Source organism: Mchenga conophoros, linkage group LG12 (assembly GCF_057382185.1).
Source record: "Mchenga conophoros isolate Kocher_MC1m ecotype Shallow Benthic linkage group LG12, M_conophoros_male_GT1.1, whole genome shotgun sequence".
NCBI classification, from domain to species: Eukaryota; Metazoa; Chordata; class Actinopteri; order Cichliformes; family Cichlidae; genus Mchenga; species Mchenga conophoros.
Window position 1 is genome coordinate 19,329,858 of NC_140537.1, and position 17,893 is coordinate 19,347,750.

The 17,893-nt window shown below is 45.5% G+C and overlaps 1 protein-coding gene across 1 annotated transcript in view; it reads left to right on the forward strand.

Moving 5' to 3' along the window:
- Positions 1-17,893, forward strand: part of setbp1 (SET binding protein 1) — a 37,793-nt gene that overhangs the window by 14,373 nt on the left and 5,527 nt on the right. The window contains exons 3-6 of the mRNA XM_085294216.1: positions 9,846-10,267; positions 10,495-12,435; positions 12,557-12,764; positions 12,882-13,950. Coding sequence (XP_085150342.1) covers positions 9,846-10,267; positions 10,495-12,435; positions 12,557-12,764; positions 12,882-13,950 — 3,640 coding nt within the window. The remainder of the gene's footprint in view (positions 1-9,845; positions 10,268-10,494; positions 12,436-12,556; positions 12,765-12,881; positions 13,951-17,893) is intronic.

A 17,893-nucleotide genomic window follows, 5' to 3' on the forward strand; every position in this document is an offset into this window, starting at 1 on the left:
TTCCTGTTATACTTCTCTAAAATCTGCTGCTTGTGGTGGATTCTTGGTTGGTGCATTATAATGAAAAGTTGGCATGAACAGCTCTACGTGGTCACAAAAAACTGACAGGTGTCTGCACTGACCCTCGCACCTTCTGAAGATGTCATTTACTTTTACCAACTTACCATAATTTGCCACTGGGATCTAAGTGGACCCTAGCGGACTTTTGGACAGCAAGCCCTTAAAGGCATAGCATAAAGTACACTATAAATGTGTGTGTAAATGGCTGTGAAAAAAGTGCTTTGAGTCTTCCATTACAAGAGCTCTTTAAGTGCCAGTATGCTTACCATTTAATAATCTGGTGAATTCACAGCGAGTGACTGGTTATCCTGCCATTTGAATCCTCTAGTAAGGCAGTAATCTCACCTAAACCAGAGTATTTCTAGTAGTGAGAACATGTGCAATGTCTAAACCAATATTTGTGGTTCTCGTGTCTAAAAACCTCATATGGGTCATAAAAAGAACAAAAGTCAAACTTCCTGGAATATCATTCCTGAAATTAAAATAAGGCATAATAAGCATATGTTTACCTCACATTTGCTGTTGTTTGCTGCTGTGGCCAAAATCACTAAGTTTCACAAAGCTGTCATGGTTTTATGCCACTGGGCCATTGTTATTTTTCTCACTCTAGGGGGGCTTCAGCCTAATAGCACAACTTTCACAGACTTCCACTGTTCCATTACCAACTCGTTTTTTATAGCATCAGGATGATCCCTGTAATGTAAATATTGACTGAAAAACCAACGAGAGATCGTGTAATCTCCCTTTACTGATGACTGATCCAGGCTATAATTTTATAAAAAGCATAAAATATTTATTACTGCACTGTTGAATAGTTGTAAACTCAACTGGAAGTTATGACTTGTTTATAAAAACGTAATTGTAATACATCATTTTGACATTGTTTGCCCTTTTTTATTCATTGAGGTCTTCAAAAAGAACAGATTGCAATAAACATCAAGAGCAAACTGTATAGAAAACACACAGGCCTGAATTTGATTTGTGCGACAGCACAGCGGTTGACTGTGACTCACTTGACTGTGGGATGATCTGGAGGGCAGCCATTTTTGATGTCCTCTGCAGGCACGGATGATGTTGAGTCACAGCATCATGTGTTCCCGGTGGCTGCTTTGTTAGTGTGGCTCCATCATGCCTCTGCCTCTGTGGTTAGTCAGTGTGTGTGTGTGTCTGTCTGTGTGAGGAGGAGTGTATGCTGTGGTTTTCAGAGGAGGTCCGACAGGAATAGATGCGGATGTTTGGTGAGAGGAGTGAAGGAGACGGGGAGTCAAAGGAAGAGAAGGGAAGAAGGCGACGAGTATTGACTTTCACTGTGTCTCACTGCAAGTGTGTTTGTCAGTGAAATCTGATGGGGCCCATCAGCTGTCTGGGATGTGCCTGTCAGAAGGTTGGGGGCGTGTGTGTTTCTGAAAAAGAGGTTACAGTGTTCACAACACATAATTCGATAAAAGACATTTTGGCATTTACAAATGTTTTCATCAAATTTAGTGGATTCATCTCTACTTATTTTTTTTTTTTACACTGTATTGATGTATTGTATTGCGCGGATGGATACGAGAGATTCACCAAGCCGACCTTTTACAGTTGTAATCCTTCCTTTAAGATAGGTACCGATACCAAGCCACAGTCTGATAACAGCATTAAATTATTAAGCTGTTCATCACAGCCTGGAATTTCTTTCTTTTATGCATAAGGCTCAACTTCAACATTAAAAAATTTAATGTAGCAAATAAATATTTTCTGAATTGGTATTTATTAGTATCCGAGATAGGCTCCAGCCCCCACATGACTGAGAATTGGATAAACTGAAGAGGATTCATGGTATTTGAAAGCATATGAAATTAAAAGTAAATAATGTATTTGTGTTAGTCACCCGATAGATCACGCACTAGTTTCGCTTTCAGCTCAGTATGAAAGTCATCAGGCTGCTGCAAACTGCTGTTACATATGGTGATGCTCATGCTTAATTTACGGTACCGCAGTTGTGTCCTTTTGAACAGTTTTCGACCGACGCAAAAACGCTTTTGTGCCATCCTCCAAAAACCCAACACCACGCAGCATGCATGCATGAGGCTATGCCGAGCGCTAATTGGCTGCAATAGGCAAGGGAGCGACGAGCAGAAGTGCAAACAAACATCAAAGATTATACATATACAATATATATATAAATATATATATATGTAGACGAACGGTAGAGCTTTCCGTACGACCACAACAGAAGCATGTTTGAGCCCTCAGTCTGAGGGCACCGCCTTTTACTGCTCGTCACACACATTGTGTGTGAAGTGGAGCCTACTGAAGATAGTTAATGTGTAAAAATAACAGGTTATGTTACCGTAACTTTAGCAAAACCTTCCGTACAACAAGTGTTGTATGAAATATGACAGTGAGATCAAGTTTAAAAGAAAGAGGAAGCTCGCTTAACCACAAATCAAAAACTGTTGTAAAGATACAAAAGCTGTCGGTGGAGCTCCAATTAAATACCTCCACCCTGTTACACCTTTGCTTTTAGCTTCCTTCATGCTGCTTTAGTTCTCCTGCTAGCACCTGACGCACTGCTGCTAAAGCTGTAAAGCTAAACTGAATGGATCAGCTGTAGATCGTCACTGACTTCCGATTCAGTGTTTTGAATGCGGATCAGATCGATACACAATCTAAACATCGTAGAAGTGTATCGCTAAAAATTTTCAACCTAGCCCTTCCAATGTTGGCCAGGCTCTAAAACTGTTAATATTCTTCAAGTGTTTGGTTTGAAAAGATTCTGAACTTTATATAAACACATCAATGCGCTACATGTTTCACACTGAACATTCAAAAGCATGGAAGCCAGCTGCTTTTTACAGTCTTTTTCTTTCTGCCCAGTTTTATCTCTTTGCACCAGGATTTGTAAAATAATCATGCTGCACTTCTGCTGTTTATGCTCGTTGTCTCTTAAGTATGGATACAGACATGAATAAATGATATAAATGTGTCTGTCTATCCCTCTGTCTGTGTGTCTGTCCCTTGGGGCAGCTCAGACTAAACAAACAGCTGTGTTTATGAAGCAAAGAAGAGCCACAAGGGTCCTCTGTTTACTGGTCCATTTCAGCACACAGGCATACAAAATGTTCACATGCACGCACTGAAATACACACTCACGAATGCCCCGTGCTCCTCATCTTTTACCTGCCCCGCTCTGTTGCTTATTTGACCCCTGGTGTTTTCTACTCTCTCTCTTTCCCTCTTCCCCCTCTGCTCAGTGCTCGCTCGCTCTCAGACCGAGAGGAATGCCACTTTGTGTGACCTCTCACCCACACCAAGGAGGGGTGCTGCTTTAGATGAGGGAGTGAGGGGGCAGCTGCAGTCATGTGCCTGGGCTTGAAGGGAAATGCACGTACACACTCACACGCACTCACACACACATACACAGAGAGCCAGGTTTCTAGCTAGCTAAAAGACATTAATTCTGGCAGGTTTGTATACGCATACATGTAGTTGTTGTAGATGTGCTGCTCTCCTTCACCCACCTCTTTTTGTGACCATCTGAGAAAGTGTAGGATGCTGCGGTCTGTGTGTGTGTGTGTGTGCGAACACACGAGTGGAGTGCAGCCTCACACAAAGGCGTTATTGTTGGTGAGAGGGGGCCTGAGGGGAGGCAGGCAGTCTGATTGGTTAAGACTATTGTGTCTCACTTTGCCCATTCTCCCTGTCACTGAGGATGTCATTACGGTGGCTCTCTAACTTGTTCTCCGTCTCCTTCCTTGCCACCCCCACTCCCCCACACCCTTACAAGCCAGAGATCATCTGAGGACTTGAGATATTCACAGAAACATTCAGACCGAGCAATGAAAATGTTCCTTCGCAAACTTCAAAACTTGCCTTGCAGACACCAGAGTCCTTCTACAAGACATATATTTAGTCATCCATTAACAATTGTTTGCAGGCATTTTACATGTGACATGTGGCGTGACACGCTAAGGTGTCCTTACTCCATATGCCATGACAAGCAGAAAAAAACATACATGAAATATACACTAATACATGATGCATGGCTAATGTAATGTGCAATGAGTTTTTCATTTGCTTTTCTTTATCAATGTGAGTATGATATTGCAGTGTTATATAGTAATATATGCTGGATGGTAAAGAAGCGAAAAAACCTGCAGGTGATGTGGCTGCATATCGATTCACTAACCAGACAGACAACAATAACTTGCAGTGAATTATTTTTAAGTAGCTAATCAGTGAGTGGGGCTGTTACAGACTGCTGTTTGCCAGAGAGGAAGTGTTTAATCTCAGCGCAGCTTCTGTCTTGAATTACCCATCATTCCACACAGGAAGTCATCCCTAAGGACTTTGAGCAGCTCATTGGAGCTTAATTGTTTCCTGTTGTACAGAAGTGCTATGATTGGGTCATATGGTGCACAGAGTAAAGTGACCAACACAATGCGTTGGTTTTATACTATGTGCAGCAGCACATGTGCCTGTTTTGTTGTATAATTTCCTTACCCTAAAAGATGCGCTGTTCTAACAACTTTCTGTAGTCATGTTGCGTCCAAAAAGCATTACACTTGTTCTAATGTTGTACATTTTCTTTGTTTTTAAACTTATGTGCTGAATGACATCTATAGATTGTTTGAACACGTACATACAGGGAACAATTTGTGGATAATTGCCATTTAAAAAAAGTCAAATGTGGTTGTTAAAGCTATTCAAAAACCGGGCACACCAGCGCCCATGCACACCATTAATGCTAATCGCAGGCATTAGATATACACTATATGTAGCATGTAAATGTGTCTGTCATTACTGAGGGGGTGAAAACCTCCAAATGCACCATAATAGCATGCTTCGGTTCAGCCAATCACGGGCTTTGTTCAGATTGAGTCATCTACCTCTGAGCGTGTCTGAAGAGAGTGTGACAAGGAGACTCTTTGGTGTTTCGCTGCTATCTTTAGGAGCACTCCAATCTGAAGGATTACTGCTGTGGACGTAGGAGGAAACATTTTACTTGAGACCTACTGCTGTGCCTTGAATGCGGCTTGTGCTTTACAGCTATCTAAAGGAAGAATACACAATAGATCGAAGGCTTGATCATGCTCAGCAGGAAGGGTACATAAAAAGGCACGTAAGAAAGAAAATACTGCAGAAAAAGTTAGCTCGAGCCCCTTTTTCCTACTGTGGCTGTAGGCTGAACGCATAGTTTTGGAATTGCAGCATTAAGTGGAGAGTGGAAGTTTTTCAATGGAGCCCAGTTTCCAAACTTTCCCACCCAAGTTTCCCAGATGAAGCTTTGTCTGGCACAGATGCCACCAGATCTGAGATAGTAAAGCGCTGGCTGAGCGGGAATATGCTGAGTGAAAACAGACATGCAGACACACAAACACAATTTTAGGCAGTAGGCCTGATCCCAGTGATCCACAAACTGTCCCACCTTGACAACCCCTCCTTTTTCCTCCCATTTCTCCTCCCTCTTTTCTCTCCCCTGCTGTGGGTTGCCTCAGGCGCATGAATGGAAGTCTTTATTCCCGGGAGAACTGGTGGGAAGAACGAGAGAACGAGAAACAAGGATAAGGGGGTTGGCAAGGAGGGAGGGGGGAGGTCTGTGAGAGTGGCCACAAGATCAACACAGTGCCACAGCTCCTCTTTTCTCCTCCATCGCTTTTCCCTCCTTTTCTCTGCGCTCACCCCTCCGCCCCCTCCCCTCTTCCAAACCCGCGCCTTTCTATCCCGTTTTAAGTGCTGTGGATACAAAGCCCTGTTAGTATTCATGGTGTTTGTTTGCAGAGGAACTCTGTGTGTGTGTGTGTGTGTGTGTGTGTGTGTGTGTGTGTGTGTGTGTGTGTGTGTGTGTGTGTGCAGACCTGTCAGAAACACAGATCACAGAGAAGCAGCGCTGTGAATGGAGCTGGGGAGAAGCGGGCGGGGTGGTGGGGTGGTAGTTCCCACAGGAGGAAAATGGTCAGCTCCAAAAAAAGGGAAAAAAGAAGAAGAAGAAAAGGACGATGGGATGAAGGGGGGGGGGGGGGGGGGGGGGGGTTAGTGCACAAGGCCACGGGGGCAGAGGGAGACAGTATGGTGTCAAAACCAAGAGAGGCTGCGTGACAAGGTGTTACAGAGAGGAAAGGAGAGGATCATATCAATCATAAGGTTTCGGAGGGGAACCAGTAGCAAACGAGTCTAGGCACCTCTCTTCTTGTTTTTCTGCTGGTCCTCTTCTTCCCTCCCTTTCTGCTGCTCTCATTCTTTTAGTTGCACCCCATTCCTTCCTCCCACTCTCTCCCTTCTCTCTCTCTCTCTCTGCCTCTCTCTCACTCTCTTTTTCTCTTTGTGTGTCTGTCTGGACAGCTGCCCAGTTCCATACACAGGGAAAAATGAAACACTCTAACCGCTGGGCGTGCAGCCAAATAAAAGGCTGCGAAAAACTATTTGAAGGGCAGCGTGTTTGTGTGCGCCTGTGTGTGTGTGTGTGTGTGTGTGTGTGTGTGTGTGTGTCTGTGTGTGTGTGTGTGTGTGTCTGTGTGCGCGTGCAAGGAGGTTGTGTATATGTTTGCCCCTGTATATGTGTGTGTTTATATGCGGGTCTGGTTGTGAGATTTGGGTGTGCCTGTTTAGGGTGTTCTTTCCCAGTATAATGGTGCAGCCAGGGTGCTATGTGCATGTGTGTGTGTGTGTCAGGGAGCGGGAGCAGTTCCTGAATTTCAGTTTGTTGGTGGAGAAATGAAAGGTTGCAGGAGAGGAAAAGGACAGCAGGGACCGTCATAACCCTCCCTTCACATCAAACTGGAGGATAGAAGAACACTGTGTTTTACATCCAGATTGTCATTTAAAACAGCCTGCTCAGCGTGATACATTTACACACACACACACACACACACACACACACACACACACACACACACACACACACACACACACACACACACACTTATTTGTCAGTAAATATATGCTGACTCATTTGCAAAGTGCCTTTCAGTTGGGTGATTGCAGCACTTAGTCACATATTATCCATGACCTCCTCCTCCTGTGCTCTGACCTTATCTGATGGTTACGTCACCACCGGAAAGGAATGTACAGCTCCATATCTGCCTGCACTCAGGTGTTGGACAGCCAGCATTAAATCCATGTTGCTGCGGTGCTGATCCAGAGAAAGACATCTTAGAAAAAAGGCAGTTGACTCAGCCGTGTTGTAAACACAGCCCCAAGAGCTCCAAGGGCCCCGGGGGGAAGAAGAGTGCGTCGGATGGGTTGAGAAGCAAAGATGCTTTGGTTCGGCCCTGAGCTGGTGTTTATCGTTATGTGATCAGTAGGGGTCTTGTAGAAAGATGGCCTGTGTGGAAAAAGGTTGAAGCTTCACAGTTCTTTTTCGCTTGTGAGCTGCACACGGGTCAGAGTCCAGCGCTTATGCTCATTTCCCGACCGCTGCCCCCTGCTGCAGGTCAGCAGTAGCACAGGGAGATAATGGCTTATTCACAGAGTGCACCACAAGAGCAGGCAGTGTATAAAACAAACATTAGAAAAAAACTCATCTGAATCAATTTGCTTGCTTATGCAGGCTCTGGAGACCTATGAGTAACAAGTTTTTAGTGAATGGTATTGACCACCAGTGTGGTGATGAAAGGGCAATACAAAGCATGCAAGTGCAAATTTGGAGTTCTTTATGAAATGTAAATTAAAATGTGAATAAGTGAATGGTTAAGTGAGTAAGCTGACCCTGTCAGGAAAAGACAAAGAAGGAAAGTTTCACTGTGCTCACAGCAACAACAACAACAACTATGGGAGTGCCTCAGTTTGTATGGCAACTATTTGTATTTGCTTGCTGGAATATCAGACATTGCGTGTTTTTTCCCTGGAAATGCTTTGTCGAGTATAAGAGGCATAGAGGAGGGGAGACGGAGGAGAGTGGTAGAAGGGAGGAAACTAAGAACAAAAAGCTGAACTGGTGCCAGCAACCCAGCTTCAACCGGAAAAAAGTAGGAGGAGGGGGCTTTCTATTTCTTAATTTTTTTTCTTCTCTTTTGCTCTCCTGTCTCTTGTAGGAAAGGTGTCCCTCTCTTTATTATCTCTCTGTGGTTGTGTGTGTGTGTGTGTGTGTGTGTGTGTGTGTGTGTGTGTATACACATTTGGTCCCCACTGACCACAAATTTGTGGTCAGTGGGGAAGATACATTTTCTCTGTGTGCGTAGTGTATGTCTGCCGGTCGCACTCTTAACCGCCCCCATCGCCCTGCTGTCTGTTTTTTTACCTGTGCCCTCCTTTAACCTGAAACAGCAGGTATTCTAGGACAGGTTAAATGAGAAAGCAAGTGTGTATCAGGTGTCTGTCATCTTACCCCTCTGTGGACTCACAGCGCCTCTTCTCCAGTGTCAATGTGTATACACACACACACACACACATATACTTCACAACTGAAAGGATACCATGGCAGTGCGTTCAGGAGATAAATTTGAGGGTGCATTTACATACCTGCATTTGCTGGCTTCGTTAATCATTTACAGCGCTCAGCATTTGCGCACGTGCCCAGTATGTGTTTTCACCCATGTGTTGTGAGTGTTGTGCCTCTCAGCATTTTTGTGTGTGTGTGTGTGTGTGTGTGTGTTTTTGTGCTTGTGAATTCGTGTAGACTGCTTCTGGCCAATAAACAGCTTCTGCAACAAGTGTGGAAACATAATGAGTGTCACTACTTGACAGCAGTCGGGAGAGCAGAGAGAGTGATAGGGAAGCAACAGAGGAGATGAAGGCTGAACTGGATGTTAGCAGGGAAGGGAAATATATGGCACTCTTGACCTCGCAAATATGTACGCTGTCATAAAAGTGCACGATAGATTTTATTGTTGTGCGTCTGTGTGGCTGTGTATATTTATCTGTGAAGAGGAGATATCTTATCAACTGACAAGGAGCTGCTCCATCTAGACCAGATTAGCGTTTTCAAACGTGTGTAGCCGGGATTTTGAGTCTTTGAAATGTGTGCATCTACTGTATACAAGCGTGAGTGTGTGCGTGTGCACTTGCACGCCCCTGTGTACATGCTGAGAGGCAGGCCTGTGGTTAGGTTACATCTCCCTGCAGCGCAGCAGAACAGTGTCTCGTTGCGTCATACTGAGTCTGTTAATAACAGGCTAAACCACAAAGGCCATCCGCTGCTCTATTTCTCATCTTCCAGCAGTACACTGATTATGCAGCAGTGATACATTAAGCAGAGTTATGTGGGGGCAATACAGTATATTAAGGTTTAGTATTTTCTCCTTTAAGTGGACAAGTCTAACCGAGCAGAGGCTTACTTCAGATTTGTGGCGTTTCAGTGAAAGAAAATGTATATAAATTATATCTTACTTCCGGGACATATGTTGTGCACGGCGCCTTCTTGACAGCATGACACTGCAGTTATAGTTGAGAAAAGCGTATGAGAGCTGTCACAAACATAAATATGATCTGCAGTAAATAATGATGGATCTAGTGCAGGGACGCAGCTTCGCTATGCTACTGTGTTTAGTACTCAGACACCCCCAACTTGATTCCCTTAGCTCTCACAGCATGTAACATCCTTGCCACAGGAATTTAATTACTCTGTAAACAAGCCTTTTGTTCTGTTGCACACTGTTTTCTCATGCACGCGAGACGCATGAAAATCTTCAGATCTGTGGAGATAGGCCAATGTTAAGAAGACATGAAATATAGCAGTCATAGTTTTACGATCACATTATCATTATCATATCATTTGTCTATCCCTGCAGCTATATAAGGCTGTCTCATGATTGCAGTTTAAATGTAGTCACCAGTCTTTGTGTCTCTTTTTGTGTCATCCCCAGACATATGAGCGCCAGTTCAGAATGCCAGAGCAGAGAGAGGGAGGCCTGCTGCAACTACTGGGAGATAATCCTTCTCTCAAACACCAGCTTCGCAGCTCCCTCCATCCTGCACACGCACTCTCGCACACACAGCAAACGCAGCACTCCCCCACTCAGAAATTTCAACACACTCACGCACCCCAGCACCAAATCGGTACAGACTGGATCCCGTCTGCAGCACCTTCTGCGTCTCCAGCCCATCCTGCGGATTCTGAGGCAGCCAGAGACTTGGCAGCAGACAGCAGAGGCTCGTTGCTAGATCCGAGCCAAGCTTTCTCACGAACGGCGACGCAAAGTCCCTCACCTCAGCGGTCTCTGACTCCAGATCTGCAGCTGCCAGTGGTCACAGATGCCAGTATTCTCAACTTGACCTCTCTCAGCAGGTATATTTTAATTTCCTTGTGATGCATGATATCATGAACTGTGCACTGTGAATGGAATGTGAAAGTTAGAGTAGTGAAATTTAAAAGGAAGACGTTTTAATTAACTTGACACGGTGATTCAAATTAGGCAGTAAGTATTCTGCGCAGTGTTGGTGAAATACAAAACTATCCATTCTCTTCATTTTATCGCACTCATCCTAATTATTTCTCTGTGTAAATCTCTCCAGGGGGAAGGGTCTGCAAGAGGTCAGTGAGCAGCTCTTTGGGAACATTAAGAGGAAGTACGGCAGGAAGGACTCCCAGAGGATGCTCTGTAATCCCCACAGTGCTGATTCACATTGGGGACAGCCAGAGAAAGGATCAGAGAGCCCAAATAATTCAGAGGAGAGGCAGAAGTACAGGCAAGAGGAGACAGCTGAGCGGTTCCATGAAGAAAGAGAGGAAAGGAGAAAAGAGGAACGAGAGCGAGCAATTGCTGGGAGGAAAGGAGACGAAGAAGACAGAGGGATGCCCATGCTGGCAGAGGAAGCGAAAGGAAGAAAGAGGCGGAGAAGGCCTTCTTTTGACGATTCGTTTTCTGTAGAGGAGCAATCTCAGCAGCGGACTCTGGACTCTGATGCAACAGAGAAGCAGCAGCCTGGGCCTTTAGAAGCCAGAGGAGCACATAAGATAGAAACTCACAAAAATGATTCTCGATTCATGAGTCAAGCTGATATCAGCGCAGAAAGGCTGGATAAAGCAGAAAGAGGAGATAAAGTTGACAAAAGAGAAAAGGGAGAGAGAGTGGACAGGGTGGAAATGGGAGAGACAGTTACAAATGGGGCTGACCAAGAGTCACATCTGAGCGCAAACAGGATGAAAAAGAACCCCTTGGGTCGTCCTAAGATCAGCGCGGACACCCTTAAACCCAGAGATCCAGCTCACAATCACATCAGCAAACCCAGTCTCAGCTTGAACCCTAGATTCCCCTGCCCAAACCCCAGCCCCAGCCCCCGGAGTAACATCAGCCCTATCCCCAGCCCCAGACCCAGGGCAAACATCAGCCCCAGTCCAAGCCCCAGATCAAGAGCCGATATGAGTCCGAGCCCAAGTCACAGCACCAGCTCTACGGCCAGTTCCAGACCGACCAAGGCCAACGACAGGTGGTCCTACCTGAAATCAAAAAGCCATGCCAGCATTACATCACCGCAGAGAGAAACCTTGGGTAGCCTCGCAACCTTAGCTGACCCGCCCTCTGCTTTCCCCATTACCCCTTCCAGCCCGCTCTACACCAACACTGACAGCCTGACAGTCCACACTCCCATTAAGAGGAAACGAGGACGCCCCAAGAAACAGCCACTCCTAACTGTGGAGACCATTCACGAGGCCACTTCCACCTCACCTCCAAGCCCATTGGCCCAGGAAACCACTGCAGGGCTAAATCGTAGGAGGAAGACGCACACACTGAACACTTTAGTGCAAATGGCTTCCACGATGACCAATGCCAACAGTCTCAAACTAAAGCGTGGAAGGGGGCAATCCAGGCCAGTGAATAAGACGAAGCTTGGGAAAATGCAGAGCATTCTGAATGAAATCCTTTCAGGATCAAGTCAAAATGGCACTCTGGCTCTGAAGTCATCTTCTGCTCCTGTTACCTCAGCTATGAGTGCCATGGCATCCACCATTGAAGCTCGACTGGGAAAACAGATAAATGTGAGCAAAAGAGGAACCATCTACATTGGTAAGAAGAGAGGGCGGAAACCTCGAGCAGAAACTCAAGGCTCCACTCCTCCCAAAACCACTCGGGACAAGCCAGCATTGTCTGTCTCCACATCGAGTCTCTACGAATGCCCCGCAGTGCCTTCCTCCACCTCATCTCCCAGCTCTAGTGCTCCGTCTATAAGAGCCAGTCACTCTGATGCTGCTATGCCCAGTTTGCAGCCCATTTCAGCCTTGCCCTCTAAACCAGCAGGCAGGAGCTTTCTCACTGGGGGATGGAAATTGTCTCCTCCTCGACTTCTGGCTAATTCACCATCCCACCTGTCAGAGGGGGCGTCAGTGAAGGAGGTAACTCTGTCCCCCATCAGCGAGTCCCACAGTGAGGAGACTATTCCCAGTGACAGTGGGATTGGGACGGACAACAACAGTACCTCAGATCAAACTGAGAAGGGTCATGCCTCTCGACGAAGGTGCAGTAGACTGCTGTTATACTCCTTTACTTGCTTTATAGGCATTTTGTTCTGTATGTAATAGATTGGCACGCATTCATTTACCTGCTGTTTTAATGTGATTTATGTTGTGTTTATACAGGTACTCATTTGATCTGTGTGGGTTTGAGGCTGCGGAGGCAGCAGCTTTGGAAGCATCCAACAGAGGTGGCAGAACACGCTGCGAGCACCAAGTAACGGCTGTCGATAACTTTCTGTCGCAGCAGGAGAAGAAGCAAAAGCATCATCGGCGGAAGAGGAAGTGCCTACAGAGTCGGGATCATCTTCATTTTCTCTCTGAACTGGACGAGGTTAGAAACACTGTAACAAATCCTGCGTGTGAGCCTTTAACAACCGCTCTAATGTACAAGCGTGCACTAAAGGGTGTTTGTTTTTCTAAATGTTTCCTCTTTCCTTCCTCCCTGTAGGTCGTGTTAAAGCTCCAGCAGTTACGAGTGTCTCACAGACGATTCACCTGCTACCCCCAGCATCCCTATCCTTCCATTTTCCGCCTCAACTTCCACCATTACTACCCTATTACCTACGACTCGTACCCTTGTGACTCCAGTTCATACCTCCGCAGGAGTGCTGATCTGAAGGCTAAGAGGAGACGCGGTCGTCCAGCCAAAGCCAGCGAGCCAATCACATCAAAGCTGCCTTTTGTTCAAGGATATGGTTATCCGCTGGCAGGGGGAAATTACTATGCAGCACCGTATGCGATGCCTTACGCTCCTCCTCTGAGTCTGGGCTACTTTCCCCCTACTCCCCCATTTTATCTGCCCCATCACTCGCTAGGACCGGCGCCCCCATCTCCCTTCATGAGACCTGCTGTGCCCCCTCCCAAGGCTTTCCACTCCAGCGGACACTCAAAAATCCAGCCTGGTGCCAAGCTTTGCACCACTAGTGGTCCACTTCAGGGGCCATCTGTAAGGGGAGAGGGTTTGGGATCCCTGGGCAGCAGCAGCGCAGGTGGTCTTGCAGGGGTTCGTCTCCACAAGAGGAAGCACAAGCATAAACATAAGCACAAGGATGAACCTCTTCTTTCACCACGAGACCGGCAGGACCTGGGAGGGCTTTTCAGCGGAGCTAAGACCAATGCACGCCTCAGCATGCTGAGTGAGAGGAGAGACTTGGCCAGTCAGGGTCCTTCAAAGCTTCTGGACAAGCAGAGGAGCAATGGCAGAGGCTCTTCAAACCTGGGATCCAGCTTAGGGATTTTTGAGTCTGACCAGCTGTCATCACACTCTCTTGCTGACAGTCAGTTCCATTCCCTTCAGACTGGGCAGCCTAAAAAGAGCTTCATGGGCAGCTATAGTAGCCAGTCGCAGCGGTCAGAGTCAGCGTCTGACCTATTTTCGGGGTCACAAGAGGACGAGTGCGGCGGAAGGAGCAGGCGGACGAGGCTCACTGTGTTTGGAGATCAGGGCTTAATGTCATTCCAAACGACGAGGCAGGAGCCAGAACAGATGAACAAGTGTCCCAGTCCCTCCCTCACTGGTAAGAGAATACGCTATATTTATGAGAAAGCGCACTGCATTGCATGTTGGACTTATAATAAAAACAGCAGCAGTTGTTTTCTGTTCACTGGGACAGCATGATAAAGCACATTGCTTTCTTTAATGAAGTGTTGGAGGTTTGAGGTTTGCCTAAAACGCAGTAACTCCTGTTGTTTGCTTGTCTTTGCTTATCCAAGCCGTTCATTCATGGCTATACACAGGCTCACCCAGTGTTCCAAATCTGAGCTGTAAATATCATTCACTGTACGGGGCCTACAGAACCATAATGTGACTCCCCTAAAAGTAGCATCCAGGAGCTGCATTTTCCAGTCTAAACTACAAATGTGCTCACCCTGTTAAATATCTGCACACCCGCTATAACATCAACACGGCCACCACTTTGAAGCAAATGGTTATGTTAATGTATTTGACTGCTCTGCATGACTGATGTTCATTTACAATTAATATACTGGAGATTAGCATATAATTGCACAGTTAGAGCTCCGGTTCCCATTGTGCTTGTAGAGGGGGGATAATGTTTAGCTGAAGTATGTTTTATGTTAAGTTACATGTGCACAGATTTGCGTTTTGGATTGGTGGTGAGAGAGATATGTCCTTTACAAAATAACAGCAACGTTGTTGTGTCCATTATCTTAAATGTGGTGCACATGTTCTGTTACGTGTTTATGTGAACAGACAGCGGTGCGTCCAAGTAATGTCCAAAATGTATGAACAGCTGTTTGCACTTGTTCCTTAGTGATTTCCCAAAGTTTATATGCGCTATATAATGCGCGAGGGAGTGAAGAGTCCAGACACAGGCTGACTTTACCTCTAAATAAACCCATGAATGGATCACATGTGGAAAGCTTATGATCTGAAGCATCGGCAGCGTGTAAGCAGCTGACATTACCAGCAGTGGACCTTATTACATCACATCACTACTTATATAAAACAACAAGGTTCCTATCTGTTAGACAGAAGTAGGAGGCCGGAATTTATTAATGAAAGAAAAACCATACGAATGATATTTGATACATGATACTATGCTAGCCCGTGGAACTGGAAGAAAGAGACACATACATGCTTTTACTAATCACTTATATGTGATCAGAACTGTTAATGTAGCCAAATGAGAGCATGTTTGCCAAAAAAAAAAAAGGTTATACACTAATATTAAACTCTGTTCCTGAGTGTTAATTGACTTCAGTTATTTGCTGGATTATCACATTTAGTCAGTTAACTGGGTTTTCCCATTTTAAATGTAGATTTAGTAATGCATGTCAAGGTGATTCCTATTATAAATATGCTTATGCACATCATTATCGGGGCTTAAAGCAGACAAAGAGACTGGGTAGCACCGAATTCTCACCACCCAATGAATGTGTATTTTGGTACATTCTGTATTCTGCTGTCTTTGAGCACATCTGGCTGGGGATAAAGAGAACGTAATGCATGGATGGAGACGACTATAATTCACCAATCTCTCCTACCTCCCCACCCTGCCTCCCTTCCCTCTCTCCTGCCAATGCTTTTGCCAGAGATATATTATTCACACAGTATGATTTATTTTCTACAGACACGCCGTAAAAGGCCCTTGCCTGTGTTAAAAGAGCTGGCTGGTAGCCAGGGGTTTAATGACTGGGGCCTAGTCCAGTGGCGGGGAGGAGAAGCCAGGGGCTCAGTTAGAATACACCCCCCCGCCCCAGGGGATCCAGGACGGATGACTCATATACACCCCCCCCTCCCCCCATAATGACTCCTCCTCCCCCAACCCATCCATATTATCCCTCTAGTGTTGTTATACCTCTTCTACCCTCTGTGTCCTTCCCTTCCCTTTTGCTGCTTCTGCAGTTCTTGCCCTTGCTTTCCCCCTCTGCCTCTCTCCCGTGGTTCCCACATCCACACGCAGATTTCCCCTTGTTCCTCTGCCTCATCTCTCTCTCCATCTCCCCCTTCTAGCTCTCTTCTTCTTCCCTTTCACTTTTTGCTTTTTCCCTTGTCTCCCTTCCCCCTCATTTTCCCATTACTCTCTTTACTCACCCCCCCACCCCCCCACCCCACACACACACACACACTCCTCCTCTAGCATGACTTACTGCTTCACTTCACAGCTTTAGTCCAATTAAAACACAGACGCATGTGCATGAGAATGCTCGCTGCACATGCAGGCGCAGGCCCCCGCATACACACAGATATACGGGTCCCCATCCAGATGTAAAATTCATACTATTATCTGAGCGTGCAACAATGAGTTTGTCGGTCATGGACAAATCATTAAGCACACGCGTGTCTCTGCGTGTGTTGTGCGTTTGCTTCTTAAGCAGACCTCGCTGAATCAGTTGTAACTTTCTTACATGAATGTCTGAATGAAAGTCTTTAATGAATAATTCGGAATAATTTTTTGTGGCAAGTCAAGCCAAGTTGTATTTATTTTGCCCAGTATAACAAATCACAGATTTTCCTCAAGGGGCTTTGCAGTCTGCACAGCATATGACACACTTATCTGGACTGATCCCCGGTCCAGATAAGATAGGACATGTGATAGATGCTCTGTGTACGCCATAAAACAACATAGTAAATTACCAGTGTAAACAGACAGGATGACAGAAATAATAGATAATAGAGAAGCGTAGATTTGGGAGGACATCAAGCAGCTTTCGGTTAGGGGGTCGAGAGTGCAAGAGGAGAAGACGAGGATATAGATTAAGATCCAAAACATCTGGAAAGAGGCACCCACTGCCAGGATAGAGAAGTGACTGGACCTGCGGTAGTCCGGCAAGTCACGCAGCTTGTTTAAACACATGCACAGACCTTCATCCAGAAAAAAAAAATTACACTAAATGACATACATCAAGGATTATTTTAATCTGTCTCCGAAAAGTGCTCTCAGCTACAGCACAGGCAGTGGATAAGTGAGCATAGCTGTGACTTCTTATTTCACAGAGAAACAGGTTCTCGGTACTATACTGCCTCTCACACTGCTGAAGGTCACTGGTTTTATGTTCCGTGTATGGAGCTCATAAATTTCTGCTACTTTGTAGTGTGTGTGTGTGTGAACTGAGCATGTGCTCACTTCTGCTGCAGCTCATAAACCACTGCTACTTAGTGCTTTGTGCATTAACTAATTTCACTGTCAGGCCTGAATTTTTGACCAACAACAGCGTGATATTCTTCTGCGGTTTGTATGGGAGGTAGTTAGGCGGCTTTTTATCTTTCCCTTACTCTTAATTCATTAGCAAACAGCTCTGTGCGGTGCTTTTCAAATTTTCATCCCCATCATTACCATTTGGTCTCTTTAAGATGAAAAAAATATTGTATTCTGCTAGTTGTGGCAGTTCACTGACGTTGTGCAAATCTTTAAAAAAATCTATTAAATATTAAATGCTTCCCCCTTATGTTTTATGAAAGAGACATATTCTAAATGTCTTGAGCATCATTTTTCACACATTTTCCTGTAACACAGCCAACAATATTTAAAGTATAAAACTGAAAAAGCATCTTTGATTTAATGTACTCATCAAATGTTAGAGCACTGAAGAAACCTGCTACACCATATCAGCAGGAGTCTGCGGGAAAGGAAGAAAGGCTAGAGCGCAGGAATCCAGCAATAGGAGTAAAAAGCTCAAGGAAAAGAGACGAAGCATGTTGCGTGCACACTGCTTGGGGACTGGTGGTTGATTGTGCTTTTCCTCCATTTTGGCTGTGGCTCAGTCCGAGCCCCGGGAACAGTGCCCAGACAGGGAGGAGGGGGAAGCGAAGAAATGGGACATAGATGGGAAACAAAAAGAATGACAGAGACAGACTAAGATCAGGAAGCGGTCTCTGAAATAAAGATGGAAATGAAATGGTGCAGTGTTACCAGTTTAATTGAAAATTAGAGAGTAGCACATTGCCGCCCATGAAGAGACGAGTGGAAGAGAGAATGTGAGTGACGGGGAAAGAGT